The sequence below is a fragment of the Lutjanus erythropterus genome, chromosome 24 (genome assembly GCF_056507025.1).
Source record: "Lutjanus erythropterus isolate fLutEry1 chromosome 24, fLutEry1.hap2, whole genome shotgun sequence".
NCBI lineage: Eukaryota > Metazoa > Chordata > Actinopteri > Lutjaniformes > Lutjanidae > Lutjanus > Lutjanus erythropterus.
In genome coordinates, this window is record NC_139340.1 from 17,659,469 (window position 1) to 17,677,249 (window position 17,781).

The 17,781-nt window shown below is 40.9% G+C and overlaps 1 protein-coding gene across 5 annotated transcripts in view; it reads right to left on the reverse strand.

Moving 5' to 3' along the window:
- dgkza (diacylglycerol kinase, zeta a) overlaps nt 1-17,781 on the reverse strand; it is an 80,056-nt gene that overhangs the window by 41,678 nt on the left and 20,597 nt on the right. For 2 of the 5 annotated variants that reach the window (XM_084713485.1, XM_084713488.1), the window contains 20 exons: nt 17,718-17,780; nt 16,372-16,428; nt 15,916-15,984; nt 15,711-15,782; nt 15,473-15,589; nt 15,075-15,146; nt 14,173-14,271; nt 13,951-14,033; nt 13,767-13,827; nt 13,143-13,256; nt 12,791-12,928; nt 12,566-12,644; nt 12,410-12,465; nt 11,320-11,382; nt 11,138-11,211; nt 8,856-8,967; nt 7,238-7,324; nt 6,949-7,061; nt 5,668-5,768; nt 1,938-2,017 (listed from right to left, as the gene is read on the reverse strand). In XM_084713485.1, the coding sequence (XP_084569611.1) occupies nt 1,938-2,017; nt 5,668-5,768; nt 6,949-7,061; nt 7,238-7,324; nt 8,856-8,967; nt 11,138-11,211; nt 11,320-11,382; nt 12,410-12,465; nt 12,566-12,644; nt 12,791-12,928; nt 13,143-13,256; nt 13,767-13,827; nt 13,951-14,033; nt 14,173-14,271; nt 15,075-15,146; nt 15,473-15,589; nt 15,711-15,782; nt 15,916-15,984; nt 16,372-16,428; nt 17,718-17,780 (1,710 nt within the window). Of the gene's footprint in view, nt 1-1,509; nt 1,555-1,937; nt 2,018-5,667; nt 5,769-6,948; nt 7,062-7,237; nt 7,325-8,855; nt 8,968-11,137; nt 11,212-11,319; nt 11,383-12,409; nt 12,466-12,565; nt 12,645-12,790; nt 12,929-13,142; nt 13,257-13,766; nt 13,828-13,950; nt 14,034-14,172; nt 14,272-15,074; nt 15,147-15,472; nt 15,590-15,710; nt 15,783-15,915; nt 15,985-16,371; nt 16,429-17,717; nt 17,781 lie in introns of all 5 variants that reach the window. The other 3 variants (XM_084713489.1, XM_084713486.1, XM_084713487.1) reach the window with 3 other exon arrangements.

A 17,781-nucleotide genomic window follows, 5' to 3' on the forward strand; every position in this document is an offset into this window, starting at 1 on the left:
AGATGTTTTAAAAACTAAACTGTGTTAACCACACAGGGTCTGTGCTCCTGCTCCATTAAGGCTGCGACAACATTTTTTCATTTTTGTTTAATTTGTGTTAAATTAATGAATCAGTGCTTTAAAAATTGTGACATACGAGGGCCAACGATTCAAGCTCAAGAATGGATGAACTTAGTGGCTACTCCCACAGACTGGGATGATGATGATGTTGGACTGCAGGGCCCCCACACATCATCAACAGTAAAACAGCGTTGCACTGGCTGTCCCATTGTTTTCCTACAGAAAGAGCAGTGATGCCCAACTACGCAGCACCGCTACACTTGGCGTGGCACATTATTTGGATTTGCCTTTGAGTGCTATACTTGATTGCCACGGACCTTCTAATGCATGGAGAAATGTCAATGGATCGTACTGCAAGGTTTGTGAATCATGCAGTTTATGAACTGAATCCAGTGCTTTTATAAAACTGAGGGACAGTCAAAAGAAATTGTGTGAACATTAAGTTTCATTTGAAGCCAAACTAAATAACAAGAATAGTGAGTTGCTCACCAGTAACTGTTTTTTTCATGTTGCTACGGTGAGAACTATGTTTGCTTTGTCATTATACGGATGGTTGTGCCCTGTGATCCAGTCACCAGCCGGGCAGTGAGGTGAAATTCAAGTTATTTCAATTATCATAACTGCAGGGGAAACGGAGTCAAGACAGTGTTTCTATCAGAAAGTTCAACAATACGGCAGCCTTGACACAACGCTGAGCCAGCACAACCATATCAATTCAAAGCACACATACAACATTATAAACTGATGCCACAGCCACAATCAGAACAACTGAAGCACAGCCATGGCCACAGTCACAATCACAGCAACAGCCAAAGAGTCAAAAAGCACTAGGATGGCCCTGGGGTTTGGAAGCTGTGATGGAAATGATAACTCTGGTGAACATCTACATCTGCATGAATGACTTCTTTGATTTGAAAGATTGCTTCTCTTTCCTGGCGTTGTTTCCATCTCACTACATCTGCCGTCTTCCATTGACATGTTTACACTGAACTGACCCTTCGCTAAGCCCCACCTCCAAACAGCAACTGTCCAATCATTTCACCATTTCTCTCCACGTTGAAGGTGTGCAGGAGGCTCTGAGAAGACTGATATTCTGTGTTTCATGAGTCTGGATGGTGCCGTCTTTTCTGTCATCTCTCAAAAATGTGAAACACAAGAGCAGACGTGTGGTGAATGGATTAAACTCTGTCTTCATCTGCTTTAACATAAGCTGCAAATGTTAGCATGTCTTGCTAACTAACGCCGCATCTGCATTTGTTGTGTCTGGGTTTGAGGAGCAACAGTAACTAAGGAGGGCGGTGCTTAGTGAAGGGTCAATTAACTGACTGTTAACCAACGCTGTAAGATCTTCCAATAAAACATTTCATGTTTAGTGGTAGCTGTTCTTTTCCCGTGTGCCTCTGAGACGAACAAAAACCACACGACAAAAGCCAGTGTCTAACTACCAACCTGCAGTCCCAAGCATCTGAAGGGGGGGTGGACAGAGCAGAAGTCCTACAGAGGAAAGACGGGAGCACAGGAGAGCAGAGAAGAGAGGTCGAAAAGCTTGACAGTCAGAGTGAGCCGAGCTCTTCCCACAGTACCAGACATGCACATGGACGATGTCAAATATATATACATATATATATATATATATTTAACTTGAAATCCACGTTCTTGACTGAAACACATCATAAAAGTGTTTTCTGGAAGTTCTGCTTTTACATCTGTGTTTTCTATTTGGTAAAAAAAAAAAAAACTTCAGAGCAATTATAAAAGAGTTCCTCAGTCTCCATGAACTCAATTAACTGTTTAATTAGTGCTGTTTTAAATATGGTTCTTTTTCAGTTTGCTTTTTGTCCTTTTTCTTTTTGCTCCACCCCCTCTGTCCCTCTTACCTCCTGTAGGCGCTGGATGTGTTCTCTGCAGGTTTCTAAGTCGCTGTCGCCAGGAACCACGATCAGTCCCAGAGGAATGGCTGCAGATACAGAGGAACAACACAATTATCCACCGGCACTTTGATATGTGGTGTTCAACTCCAGCGCTCGGGACCCTGGGAGGACTACTGCTTTTAATTCTAGTCACCTGGCAGGGCCTGGCGTAGGACTGGGACTCCACATGAATGTCTTTAAATATATGGTGGTGTATCATATTCTACAGCGGTGCATTGTAACTTCTGGAAGCACATTTCTACCACTTAAAGAAAAAAAACATCTCATGAGAAGTCAAAATTATGAGATAAAAGTGTGATACGGTCTGATCGTGGTCAATACATTTGTCTGTTGTGGAGGTGGAGCAGACCGGCATCCAAGAATTACATTAACATTGGACAACTCTACATCTGACAAGTGACGTCCAGAGCCAAATCTCAGCGCCAACATCACGCTGGCGCTGGTGTCTTTTATATCATTCAATGAGCCTGACCACGCTGGCTCGTCATCAGTAAGCCAACGTACATCGTGGAAACAATAAAAGAGCGCTCCCTGAGGCGGCGCAGGCCTGCCGCCCGCTGCACCAACACAACACTGCTGGCTCCACATCACACAGCTCATTGTGCTGAAAGAGCTGCAGAACCGAGCGAGGAGCTCCTGAACCCACACACACACACACACACACACACACACACACACACACACACCTCTCATTGATACTAAATACCTCAATGAAGAAGACAAACACTGCACTGGGAGTAAGCAGGAGTAAGTTGTTGACAGATCCTAGAAAAGTGCAGCCTGTTCACTCCACATGTTCTTCAGCGACAGAGAACCTTATTACCATGCGGTTACTGTACATCTCACCATGGGTGCCTCGTTAGAGCTTAAAGTAGGGGTGCAAGATTAGTATAATTAGTATAATACTATAATTTTCATTTAATTAACACCTGAAAGTGCCATTTCCTGCAAAAAGAAGCCTTTAATCATGACCAGTAAAGCTGTTCTTTCGCTATAAAGCTCATTTCATATTACACTATAATTAAAATATTAAGATGTTCTGTTCTCTCAGCAGTGAGTGACAGATAAACGCACACAAAGAGCACCATTTAATGCATCTTACCTGAGTACAATTAGCTGATAACAGACATTTTTCACTGCAGCCATATTGATATGAAATAGTCGTGTAAACACAGGCGTTACCAATGATACTGATTAAGGCACCATTCCATTTAGTGTAGCAGAGGGCGCCAGCATGCACAAAAGCAGCACCTTGACTCTGTTTGACCTGAATGGAACAGACTCTTAATTAAAGTCAAAATGTAATCAAACTAACAGCAGTCAACCTTTTACAAATGCAGTGTTTCTACAGTTGTGACAAAACATAATGTTGCACAAAACTCCCTTTAACAAATTTAACATTTTAACAATTCCGTAAAAACACATAACTCTATCCATAATGATAAACTGCATTTCAGTACAAACTTTACATTTTGGATTTTTTTTGCCTTTGGTCAGCTGCGTTATTTTAATGGGAGAAGACTGTGGGAATGAGAAACGAACTGTCGAACTGTTGATTTCCTTTGTTTGAGAGATTCTGCAACAGTTTTCCTGTGAAACTCCAGAAGACTCTCAAAAAAATAAACCCAATCCTCAATCAGCATGAGGTTAAGTAGATAATGACTGAATTTTCATTTTTGGGTGAACTATCCCTTTAAATGTGTATCTCAACCAAATCAAATTTGGTGATTGTTGGAACAGTGGAAAGATGAATCAGGGTGTTTTTGATCGTTTTTCGTGTTACTGTCGTGTCTGAGTGAAGACAAAGACGAAGGCGACGATATTAAAATCACAGTTTTGCAAAGAGAGTTTGGTGAGTTCAGGTAGAGAGATAAAACGTCTGTTTCTGGTTAAACAAAACAGGTCTGACTCTTTCAGAAAAAGGTCTGCATCTGTGGGGATCATTTCAATCACACTATCAGACATTATAATAACAATCTGAGGATGTCAGTGGCAAAAACAAGCAATTTTACTGGATGGACCTACCAATTAGTCACTGAGGCACGACTAAAAAATGTCACTGTTACCCTTTAACTGTTTATAGTCTCTCAGACGATGGTTGCTGTTGTAAACTGTAGTGCAGCGTCCAAATCTATGTTCAACAATTTCTGTATTGTATCTGTGATCTGGCTGGAACACAGAGCCACAGTGAAAAAAACACCATTCAGATGATCTAACCAGTGTGCCTCGGGGTATGAAAACATATTTTTATCATCTCCCCGAGTGTGACACATCCACAAGTTGAGAGCAGTGATTGATTTGCATAATAAGAGAAAACAAGTCAAACTTCAGACAGCGAGAACAAAGGACGCGGTATAAAACACGATAAAGATCATCTTAAACCAACATAAGAACACTTTGGGATTCAACTGGAGGAAAGTGATTATGAATTATTAATATGAGTCAGTGTGGAATACACACATATTTCCATACATGCATACATATTTCCACCATGGATTAGGCTTAAGTTCCTGTACCTCACATACAATTGATATGCAAAACACAGAAACACAAAGAACCGTGTCCACATTCACACCAACACAGTTTACAGTGTCATTGTGAAAGGTAACAGCGCCCCCCTGTGACCAAACTGTTAACTAACATGAATTAACTGATGGTGATTGCGTGCGGCTGAGTGTAATTGCTCCTAATGAGACAGAGACAGATAGAGGAGGAGCTTTCCCTCTCTATATTCCTGAAACACCAGCGTCTCTGTGTGTGCGCGCAGTATATAAATCATATAAATCTTTCATGCGAACACACGCAGCTCCAGCACAGCAGCGAGGAGTGAAGAGCGGTTGTGATGCAGGACGGAGAGACAGCTAAAAATGAGCTTGTTGACCTTCACATTACTGCTCCACCCTCTAATCATCCCGCAGTTTTATTCCCACTCAGCCTCCACAGGCTGCTGCTGCTGCACGCTGTCACTCAGCTCCACCATCGACCTGCAGCGTCTTACCGGACAGCGTGTCCACATACTGACAAGCTACAAGCAGCTGGTCGAAAAGGTGGTCTGACAGAACCAAATCATCAGGAAAAAAACAAAAAAAACAAAGCTCTACCTTTACTTAAAGGGATAGTTCATCCCCCAAAAAAGAAAATGATCATGCTGATTGAAGATCAGGTTTAGTTTTTTTTAGTCCACAAAACAAAGCCGGAGAAACTCCCAAACAATGGAAGTTTTACCATATAACACCTCCAGAGTCCTCCTCTGGTGTGTCTGAACCGTCTGAACTGACGGTGTGCACGTGCAAGTGAACGAGGTATTTACTGAACTAAATCCAACCTTCAATCTACATGAGGGTCTTTCATTCAGATTCTGCATCAAGTATTTTTGCAAGCTTTGACTTAAAAATACAATAAAACCATTTCACATAAATTCATGGTGTTGTCATGGTGATTATAACAGCAGTGATGTTCAGTAATGTTGAAAAATAAAGAACACATTTATAGTCTGTTACAAGTTAAAAATTCTGAGTGCATCAGAATAAATACTGAGTTCTGTAAGTTGAACAGTGTGTGTCCTCTCTGCTCTCCTGTAGACCCATTTTTCATGTGTGTAACATAAACATCGTTGACACAAAGATGTACGTGTGTGTGTGTGTGTGTGTGTGTGTGTGTGTGTGTGTTTCCTTACATGCTTGTCGTAGTTTGTCCTTGTCATAGTGCAGAGCCTCGTAGTCGGTCATACTGATCCTGCTGACCCTGATCCTCAGCCGGTCGGGGACTGGCTGCTGACTGAGACACAAACACGTCCAGAATTTATTAACTTTGGGGTTTTTTTCCCTCTTAATTTTAGAAAAACATTCATTCCACATTCAACACTTTACACAGCATCAGTATTACTCCTCTTTTTGTCTAGCATTGTGTACACTTCAAACAGATGTTTGATAGCCTGGCTCTTCCAGATGTTTGCAAGATTAGCTTTAATTATTTACTGTTGGACACTGAAAGTGTTCACCTGAGAAGATACCAAGGACTGACAGAAAAGACAAGAAACAAATATGATATAAAACATTAACATATTCTGTCCACTGGGAGAATGAAAACCTTTTTTTTTTTTAGGTAATTGTAGTTTTGTGAAATCTGTACTTTCACTCATACTTAAGTATGCATTGCAAGATGTAATCTGTTACTTTTAAAATTGAAGTTGAGTACTGTATCACATGAATGGCTTGTCTAAAAGCTCAAAAACACTCAACTGATTTGAGATTAAAACTTCTTCAGTTTAAGTCATTAATGAGAGTTTACATAACCCCTGTTAAACTTTAAACATTGCAGATATTTGTGTTAAATGTCTGAATCAGAAGGGATAAGACGGAGGTATTTTGGGAAAATGTGGTTAAATGTTTACCACAGATGGTTAAAAGTATGATTCCACTGAGGACAAAAGTATGTAGAGTCAGAATATACCCCGAGGACTTTGTTAGAACCACAGAGCAAACAAAAATGATTGATGCTGGACTTCTTCATGGAAGAAGAGTGATTGCACTACGTTGGAAAAATGTAGAACCACCGTCACTTAGAATGTGGAGGGGGGAGTTGTTGACATATTTTGTTAAAGGTAAACAGAAAGAGTTGGAACTCATTTATGTTCATCATGTGTCACTGACTGAAAAGAAAATGTTATATGGAAAACATGAAAGTATAGATCCTGCCTTCTTTTTTATTTCTATTTTACTATTTTGATATATTTTTTTTTTATAACCTGATCATTTCAGAAAATAGAGAAGTAATTGGCATCATTTATGACAAATTAATTAATTTTAAGCTGTACATGATCATGGACAGTTAGACACTCACCTGTTGGAAAGTCAGTGTGTGTGTGTGTGTGTGTGTGTGTGTGTGTGTGTGTGTGTGTGTGTGTGTGTGTGTGTGTGTGTGTGTGTGTGTGTGTGTGTGTGTGTGACTAACTCACTTGTTGAGGTGTGGTAGTGACGTCCGTCGTTTGGTCTTCTGAACCATGTTGGCCTGGTTTCTGAGGCTTATGTGGATGACAGAGGGAGCAAGTCTGCATGGTTCACCATCCACCTGATGATCAATAAATAATACAGATCAACCAATCAATCTGTAATTTAATGCCCTGCTTCATTAAGCTGCCATGAGTAATAGTGAATAGTGAATAATCGGGGTGAGTGTATAAATATGAAGACTGTGGTTGATGCTCAGTGAAGCAGCCCAGCAGCACCTGTGTGTCCAGTATGTACCTGTACTGGGAGAGGTTTAGTCGTAGTGAGGGTGACTTCTCTGCACTGGTTCAACCTCTCGCCATGACCTCCAACCTGGAGAGTAGCCTACACACACACACACACACACACACACCAATTAGTCACTTCTCCAGCTATGACTCTGTGCTTTTCCACTACTTCCCCTGCAGCATCAGCTGCACCAACAGATGGATGATTATTTTTATAACCTATGGCTCATGATGGGAGTTTTAAATTACTGGTCCAATTAAATCTGCACTGACTATGTGTATCATTAAAGCATTTAAAAGTTCAGCATCTGTTTTTTTTTTTCTGAAAGAGAAATCCAGTGGGATCTTATCTAAACCAAGCGGCAACCTCCAGGGATGAAAAATGAAGCCAAAACTGCAGTTCCTTGACAGACCACATGAGGCTTCAAAAAGTGAGTCAATCCCCATAGAGCCTAATATTAAAATGTCCAACCTCACAGCAAAAATAAACCAGACTTTCAATACGGAAAGATATCAGTTCCAGGGACTTTGTTTCCTGCATTCTGGTGTCTTTTTTGCAACAGTTATTTTCATTGTTAATTTATCTGTCCATCATTTTCTTTATTAATCCTGTCACAATCAAGTCTTTTCTGTAACAATTATTTTCAATATTGATTATCTATAATATGTAATATAAAACATTATAATAACTTTCTTGATTAAGCAATTAATTGTTTGGTCTATAAAATGTCAGAAAAAGGCTGACTTCCTCAAATGTTTTTTGTCCACAACACAAAGATATTCAGTTTACTGTCATGAAGGGGTAGAGAAACCAGAAAATATTCACATTTAAGAGGCTGAAATCAGAGAATCTGGACTTTTTTCCCTCAAAAAAATACTCAAACTGATTCACTGAATATCAAAATAGTTGGTGATTAATTTGATAATCATTCATAATCGATTAATCTTTGCAGCTCTACACTGCAACAGTATTTTTTATGTTGAATACTTTAATATTAAGGCTTAAAGTTTGGCATAATTAATGGCGTGGCCACTTTATGTGACAGGTGGTGCCGTCACAGATGGACAAACACTCCACTGACTATCTGGATGAAAAATATTCTACCTGCTGCACAATGAAATGTATTTTTTATTAAGTCTTTCACAAGTTGTAACTCTAAAGATGTTAGCTGGAAACAATGGATCTTATTTGCTGTTTTGCACGACATAAAAAGTGTAAAAAGTGTACAAGAAAATAAAATCACATCAATATAGCAAACATAAATGATTAAAAAAAAATAATTTTTCCTCTCTTGTCATCCAAAAGTCATCTTTGTTTGAACTAGTTTTGGAAAAAGGAACAAATCTTTTATTGGACATAATATCTTTTAATCCTAACCGTCAGAAGTGTCTTCAAAGATTCTAGACATTTAATCTAAACGTGTCGTTAAAATCAAACTTCACTCTGTGATGATGAGCACACACGCGAGGCGCACACAGGCTGCCGATGATAATTAGTGTGCATATAATCACAAATAGTAATTATACTAATCATCACAATGGAACCCCACTGAATTTATATTTGTATTTACAATAATAAGAAGGACAGACTTTTGGCTGGATGTCCCTCACAGGTAACCATGCCTTACCAGTGAAGTCATGGTGAACCCGATGACCTCGATGTATCCGTCATCATGGCGCTGAGGTTCAAAGTCGTGATGCTCGCTAGGATTTCCCCAAGGTGTAGTGCCTGCACAGTACCTGAAGAACACCACACACACACACACACACACACACACACACACACACACACACACACACACACACACACAGACAAAGCTGCTGTCATAATGAATCCAGATGTGACCTGATACCCCTAATAAATAACATAATCATAAATGAATCAATAAAATAAATGTGTCTTGAGGATATGTGAGTGCTAAAAGAGTTACAGCCATTAACTGGAAAATTATGAACAATATAACAATATATATTTTGCAAATTTGACCAGTTATCATAGCGTCCTGCAGCTCCACCAATCATAGCATGTCATACACATAAGGTTTGTCATTGTCATCGCCATTTATCAATGTTCTGTACACATAAGTAACTTATCTTGACCCTTTTAGGTAAGATTACTTAAAAGTGGTTTTATTCTCACCAGAACAAAATTTGTGACTTTTTTGTGGCAATTTTCGCGTGCTTCCACAGCTGGTCAGGAAGAACCTGAGCAGGTTAAAACTTCAACTTTGGAAAAAAGACGGAATGCAAAATAAACAAGCCTTTACTTTCTAAAGAGTGCTGCTCTCTGAGACCAGAGACTCTACATACATTCCCTGGCATACAGAGGACCAATATGTTCACCAGAAATCAATTTTTAAAATAAAATAAATAAATAAAGAAAGAAAGAAAGAAAAAAGCCAGATAAGAAGAAGGTGGGGTGATGGAAGGAGCTTCAGCAGCAAACATCACTGGCATGAGCTCAACCAGCAGAGTAACGGAGCTGATGAACAGTTAATATAAACGCAACTTTGGTGTTCTGCCTGAACTAACTTAAAATAAATATCATCAGAGGCAGCAGTAACACTCATTATCAGCATGTGATTTCATTAAAGCTCCTTGTGAGTGATTTTCGGATGGATCTCTCCATCTACAGCGACGTTCCCACTCTGACAGCAGGGATGACGAGGCTCCCTCAGCACTGACATTGTGTTTATTGCACATCAACGCTCCAACACTACACATGTTCAGTAATTAACCAGTGACAATAAACAAGATTAAAAAGAGATTTCACACAAACTGGTGGCTTATTTCCTCCGTGTCATAAACAGCTTATATAAAATCAGATTGTTCCCGACGTCAAAGACGAACACATTCCAAGTTAATTAACATGTATAATTGGTTGTGCTTAATTCATGTTGTTGTGACCGTATGAAACACACAAAAGATACACACCCTGTGAAAATACACAGTGCAGATAACCGCTGCCTTATCGCTAGATATTGCACCACTGGACTGATAGACTACACAACAAAATGAAACACTGGTCAGAAACCTCACAAATCCTGCAAGAATTTCAAACACTACAGTCAGAAACCGTGGCAACAACAAGCGTACCATGTCTTTGCTTTTCTGTTATTATCCATGCTACTTACAGTGCGTGTCTGTATTTGGTTGTGTTTTTTTTTTTGTTTTTTTTTTGCAGCGGGTTTCTGTATTTGCAGCATGACTTCTAAATGTTGTACATGTCAAACTGAAGATGCTTTTCTTAATTTAGTTGTGTTTTGTCTACTTGCATGCATTTTCTTAAGTTGCAGTGCTTTGGGCTCTCAGGGCCCCTGTAGGTTTTCCTTTATAAAAACAAAACAATTCTTACTACTAAAAAGTGGGGAAAAAAACTCAGCTACAGTTGCGTAAGGTTTTGTTCAGACTGCAACTCAAATCAGTTCTTCAAGACAAATGATCAGATTGGATTTGTGTTTCCAGACATCACCGACCGATCTGCATGGGTTGCCGTGGTAACGAGGCAGGTGTCAGTAGCTACACACGGAGGTGACGCAGCTTTCCAACATGCCTGAACCAAAGCTTCCTCCCAGCGTCTGTCCACAGAGCAGAACGGACTCTGCTCAGCCACTCTGGTGCACTCCCATCACTCTGGACTCAATGCTGACATTGTGTGTCGAGTGACAAAGAAGACAATTTGAAATCAGATCTGAATGGCCACTGTAGAAATCTGATCAGAATCAGTTTTCAAACCACCAATTCGCCAAATCTGAGTTGGATTCAAAACACCAAAATGATATTTGACGTGTTTTCTTGCTGTCCAGATGTTCTAAAATCAATCTGGATCAGCAACATGCAGTCAGAAGAAGGCCTTTGTATCAGCAGCAGACACTGAAGAAGGTAGAATCAGGAAGAGTTGCAGTATCACCTGGGGATGTTGAGGAAGACCAGACACTGCAGCTTCAAGTCCTGAACCTTTGATGTTAAATCTGTCCCGTCACACTGGAGACAGACAGAGAGAGACAGACAGAGGGAGAGAGAGAGACAGAGTGATGCAGTGACTCAGTGTTTTCACACAAATGACTGACTGTTTGATTGATGGCTACTCACCACAACTTTGATGTGCTTAGACAGGTCTTTGGAGCTCCCCATCAGGAAATCTGAAAATGCTGTCTGTATGAGGCACAGAGAGAGAGAGAGACAAACAGAGACAGGGAGACAGGTAAGCAGGATTGTTTCTCTCAGAGGAGTGCATCATGAAGCTCACAGTAGGATGGAGCTGTGCTCCGCTGCCTCCGGCGGAGTCAGACACACAATGTTCCCAAACAACAAGCTCCACTGCCTGACTGTAGCTGACCTGACTCACCTGCAGTCATGTTTACCACAGTCATGTTTACCACATGAAGAGGCCTGAGGACAAACACTGGACACTTGTAACTCATCCTGGGAAGAGACTGGTGTGACCTCAGACCTCAGACTGTTATATTTGGAAGAATATTGAGGGCCCAGAACATTTCACTGACACAGCTGCTCTCTGCACACTGACACTGGATGTTTCTCTCATTGCAAGGCTTCTGTGGTTTTTCTAAATTTAGAGATTTGACAGTTTTTTTCAGTTGCTTTGGCACAAGCGAATCACAATTCTCTTCACACACTATGTGCAGTTCTCAAATATATGGTTCATTTTAACTGTTACTGCTTTAACTTAAAGATGTAGTAGTCATTACACATATCAGGTACAAGTCACATATGCCATGTTGGATTTTGCACACAGATGCAGGCTGCTGATAATCTACTAGAGGGTAGAACACATAAGTCAAATTGTACAGACCATTTTACAGTCTGTACAGAAATGACAAAACTGCACACAGTTTGGCAACGGAAGTAAGGCGGATCACAACAGCTCTGTCACTGGGCTGCTGCAAACACTCCAGTCCAGTCAACACATTTAACAACTTGCAGCCGTAGACGCCACCAATCGCTCTGAAACAGTCGTGATCCTGTCTGAATTTTGTGCAACTTAAGTCGACCAGCGGAGTATCGATTCTGACATATCATATATGCAACAAATAGACATTTTGGTGATTTTGTTACTGGTTAACACAGCCTGCACATCTGTACTGACACACAGATTAAAATGACGATGATTTCTTATCTGATTGAATTCACACACTGATGTTCAACATGGAGGTCGACTCACCCCAGCATAGAACATTTTATTCCTAAAACGGCTGTTAAACTTCTCAGGGTTGGCCTCTAAAAAAGCAAAGACACACAGAGAGACATACAAATCAACAAAACATTTGATATCGAAAAACAAGTCTGCGATGTCCTCAGAATGTGAATATGAAGATACCTCTTGACTCGTGGAACTCCAGAGTCACATGAGCATCAAATCCAAGACTGAAGTAATTGTTGAAAACATCTAGAGGAAGCTGAGGGAGCACACACACATATAAAACACACACAATCAGAAACGCACATCTGCTTCCTGTTCAGGCTGATGAGCTCTGAAACAGCTGATCACTGATGTAGAACAAGAATCAGTTTTTAACAGTGGAGCTTTCAGAGGTTAGCTTACTTTATCAGTTTGTTGCTCATCTGGTTCAGCCCCTGCGCTGTGGTTTGGTTCAACCTGTAGATTCCATCTGTCTAGCTGGACGACAGTTCCATCCTCAACATGAGACAGGATCTTTGACAGAGGTTCATCTGTATAACCCTGGAAGACACGCAGAGTGAAAAACATACAGCTATCAGTCCCTCCAGGATTGTTTTGGGGATTGTTGTGGCCTAAAATGCCACATTTCTTGGCAACTTTTGCTATGAAGTTGCAGGAGCACATTAAAATTGCAAAAACAATTTGCAAAATAATAAAACATTTAGTCGGTTCATTTAAAAAGGGTGAGGGTGTGTCTGTCTGTGTTTATACCCACCCCTCCCCAGTTGAGGGTCCTGGCGAGGTCATTTCCTGTCCCCAGTGGTAACACAGCAACAGGAGGTTGAGGATTTAAAGCCAGCTCATCGAGACAAGACAGGATCCAGCCCACCTGGTTTAACACACACAGACACACACACACAAACAGACAGATGTGCAGTTTTGTTAATACACACCTCAGGGTGTCAGTCTGTTTTACAAAACGCCTTCTTGGTATCAGAGTTTGCCTACAATCTTCCTTCACAATATATATGTGATATACTGCATTTACCAACACGTATGCATGTTAGCGTGCATAACTTCATTTTTATTCCTCTTGGTTCATTTGTAAAGTCAGTGTGAACAGGAGCCGGACTAGATCTAAAATGCAACAGTAGATCATGTTCTTTCTCCTGCTCCAGAACAAACTGTGGGTACCCAACCTGGTGCAGTTAATCAGCTTATCTACCTCCCTGATATGTACTCCATCAGATCTATTTTCTGTCTGATGTTTCTCTCCTCTGTGCAGATACACAAAGGTGAATATCAAGTGTTATACTTCACAGATACAGGTCTTATTATACTTCTATTCATTACTAATGGTGTGTGTCTGTTAAGTCTGCGTGTGTGTGTTAATACTCACAGTGCCGTCTCCTCCGCAGGCCAGGATTCTCAGGTTGTGGACTTTTCGATACAGCTCCAGGCTGTAAAATCAGCACAATTTAATGTTAAATTCAGTCAAAACAATTTGACATCATTAGTAGATACTCACCGATGTTAGTGTGTGTGTGCATGTGTGTGTGAGTGTGTGTGAGAGAGAAGCATACCCGTCCTTTGGTCCTCCTTGGCTCAGGTCAAACACCTGTCTGGGGTTCAGATACCACATGAAGGACTGCAGGATCTTCGCTCCCTGTTGGTTGACAGACAAACCAACAGAATGTTAGAAGATGACAAACGTCTTTGTCTTAACTGTGTTACATGTTAGATGTGGTCTATTTTTCCTTCACGCACAATGACAGGCCCAAGTCAGCTTCACTGTTCATGAGTACCTGGTTTCCTCCACTCTTGGGGTTGACGAACACCAGCAGCGGTTTCATGAGCGGTGAAGGGATGGGTCGGATTATAAACGGCTTCCACTGTCGTCCCTCCTGTCAGAGAAGAAGAAGAAAATGTGCTCAGAATCCCTGTTTAATCCAGAAATCTCAAGTCACATCTGGATTCATATCAGTGAAAAAACAGCCTCTATAAACAACAGAACCAAAGAAGGAAGAAGGAAGAAGGAGCCTACTGGACAATCAGAGGCAGAGTTCCTGGAGAATGTGAGGGGAAAAATAGGTGCCAATCCACTAAACTGGTCTTTTTAAAAGAATTTCTTAAGGCTACAGAATTTGCTTCTGTTAGAGTCCAGCACTGGGTCATGTACCTGCCGGGTGACCAGCAAAAACACTGTTGAGTCATCATCGAAGGCCAAGTTGGGAGAATTTTGGTGCTCAAAGACTGTGAGGATAATGCTGTCAGTGGCTGTGCTGCTTGTAAAAAGTTCCAAAAACTATTAGCTTTTGATAAGTGGAAGCAAGGCTCATCGTAACTATGGAAACACATCAACAGGATGTGCAGGAGCACAGGCACTGCGCCAGTTGAGAGCACAAGTGTGTGTTTAATCACAGGTGTAGGTCGGGTCGCTGGGCTTATATTCTCAGTTCCAGCTGGGTTTAAATTGGACTTAGAGATAATTTCAGGTAGCAGGTTGGTTCTGGTTCTCAGATTTGCAGGTGGGTGTGGGTTTGCAAAACTGGACCCATGCAGGACTCTGTATTGAGAAATGAGTGCACACAAAGCACTGATATAGTTGTTATAGCTGTCCTTTGACAAACAAAAGCACTAATTTTCACTTAATCATCATCAGATAGATTGATATCTTCGTGCTCTGCTCCAAAGTTGCAGGACTGACCTCTGCTCCTTTCTTGCTGCTCTTCCTCTTGAACGATGTTCTCTTCTTCTTCTTACTTGACTTCATAGACGACTGTTTGAGACACAAAACAAAGACAGCAGCTGCAGATCACTGCCTGCTGATTTCATGAGGAGCAGAGAGGAACATGTGATTCATGGTTTGCTGTGTCCTTTATCTTTAAGGTAGATGTTATGATGTGTTTTTGTAAGTCTGGGTCCAGAGAGACAGCACATTCTCTTTTGAGTCTCGAGCTGAAAAACTTTGGAAACTTTTAAAAGATTTGAAAGTTCATATAAAAGCACAGACGTGTACGTTGTCATGTCACGATGAGGCAGTGAGTCCAGTCTGTGGTCCCCATAAAGACAAACCAGGACAAGAGAAACTGAAAGCAGTGTTACCTGATGTCGTCGGACCCGGATGATCCATGTGGGTGGAACTATAAGAGCAGCGTGAGCTCCTATTGGACAAGCCTCCTCAATCTGCTGCAGCATGAAGCAGGACACTTTGTTGTGGTACTGCAGAAGGAAACACAAAAAGATATAGATACTGAAAGATCATCTTTTTTTAAAAAAAAAAAAAATAAAGACTCTGTGTGGTAGTTTAAAAAAAGTCAAGTCAAATGATGTTCATACTCACAGCTTGTTTGCACCAGGAGCAGCTGATGGCCACAATCTCTTTACTGTGGAACGCAAACTTCTGCTGGAAGCCCTGCACACAAACACTGAGAAATGAAGCTAAACTACCACTTTCATTGATGTTGTCAGTTTAGAACAACATTGTCATAACATCTAACATTAAAATGATTCTCATGTATTGTTGGTCAATAGAAAAAAGCACCCACCTTCCCACACTGTTTACATTTGCCTTCTTGCCGTCTCCGATGCACCCAGTGATGACGCACCACAATAGGCTGGACACACACACAGACATCATAAATGATCATTTTTCAAACCTAAATTTAATAGTTAACATTTTACAACATTATATAAATGACCATTTTTGAATATGAACAACATAAAAACAGTTTCTGAGATTTCCCTGAGCTTGACAGTAGTAGCAGTAGTTCTAATTTTATTAAATTACTTTGTGTATACAGAAAAGATTTACATGGGCATAGATGTAAATATTTCTTAATGCTGTTATATCAAGGTCAGAAATTAAATTTATCATTATCTCAAGATAAAATAGCCTGCTTTCTCATTATATTTATCTCGTTCTCTCAAGATAACAAAGTCTCAGCAGCAGCACTGCTTGGACCACCAACAACAGTGTGTGGACAAACATTTCTAGAACTCACCTCTCGAATGTTTCTGGAGCCTGATTCTCTGAAGGACGGTTTACACCTGAAATTAATCTGGAGGAGAGCAGAGGAGGAGGACAGAGGTGTAAATACACAGATTATAACTGGGCACTGTGAGAGGGAAAACTCCAGAATGTGAAAACACCTGCAGAGTCATGATCAGAATGATTTCCAGTGACCAGGTCGGCAGATAGAACTTATTTGATGAGAAAGAAGCGGTTTGGCCAAAGCGACTTTGTAGCAGTGCCAGTGGGCTCTGCCTCCATGATTCCCCCATGATGAAGTGTGCACAGAAAGAGAAAAAGCATGGAGTTCTGTTTGGTTCTACACAGTTCAGCCTCGCTAATCACAGACCTCTGTGGCATCCACCTTCTCATGGTAAAAATTCATCAGCGGTCATTCGTTTCAGGAGGACACTGATGGCATGAAAAGGGCAAAAGCTTGAAGACACATGATACCGGTAGGACTGGGCTGACTTAGTGGACCCCCACCATGATGCTGTCTCCCCGAGTGCTTCAGAAAGTGACCCCCAGTACCAGATCCCTCTCTGAGATCTCCTCACTCTTTGAAACGAACAGAGACCCTTTAAACCTGTCAGATTTATCATACCACTTTGATCAGCAAGAAAAAGGAGACCAAGAGACAGAAGATTCTCCGTGATTGATATAAGAAGAAAATGAACCTTTTATGATCAATCAAGAACAGCAGAAGTTTTCAGAAGGTGTGTGTCTGACCTGAATTAGATTACGCTCATTTTAAAGGACCAGTGTGAAGGATTTAGTGGCATCTAGAGGTGAGCTTGCAGATCGCAAACATGTCGTTTCATACCCTGCTCTTCCAAGCGTGTGGGATAACCTACAACGTCCAAAAAATTCCTGAAAAGCCGCCTCTAGAGATAGTACAGTGAGGTGACTCAGGCGGAAACATGAATATAGTGGTTTGAAAGCTCAGTAGCGACATCTGGTGGTTTAAAACATCAAAGAACTATAGAGATTAAGTGCCTCCACTTTCAGTGTCCTATCATTTTTTGTGTATCATGTTTTGAACTGTAACATGAATTGCACATAAGATATTTGTCAAAAGTTTTCTGACCCCGTCTGTAAAAATGACGGACAACAAGAAAATCTAACACAACATGTAAATAAAACCTCTTAAATCTTACACCCTGGACCTTTAAAAGTCAATTATTTGTGCTCCAAATAAATTTCTATCCTGAGGGAAACATTGACATCAGCACTGAGTGAAGTGAGGTCCAGACACCACCTCTGCTCCGTGTGTTTGTGTCAGATTGCGGGTCACAGATGAGGAGAGGGCAGAGAAAGAAGGAGCTTTGTGTGTCTCACTCTAAAGTTGGGGTCACTGACGGGCAGGGTGGCCTCCAGCAGAACGGCTTTAGAGCTGGGAAAC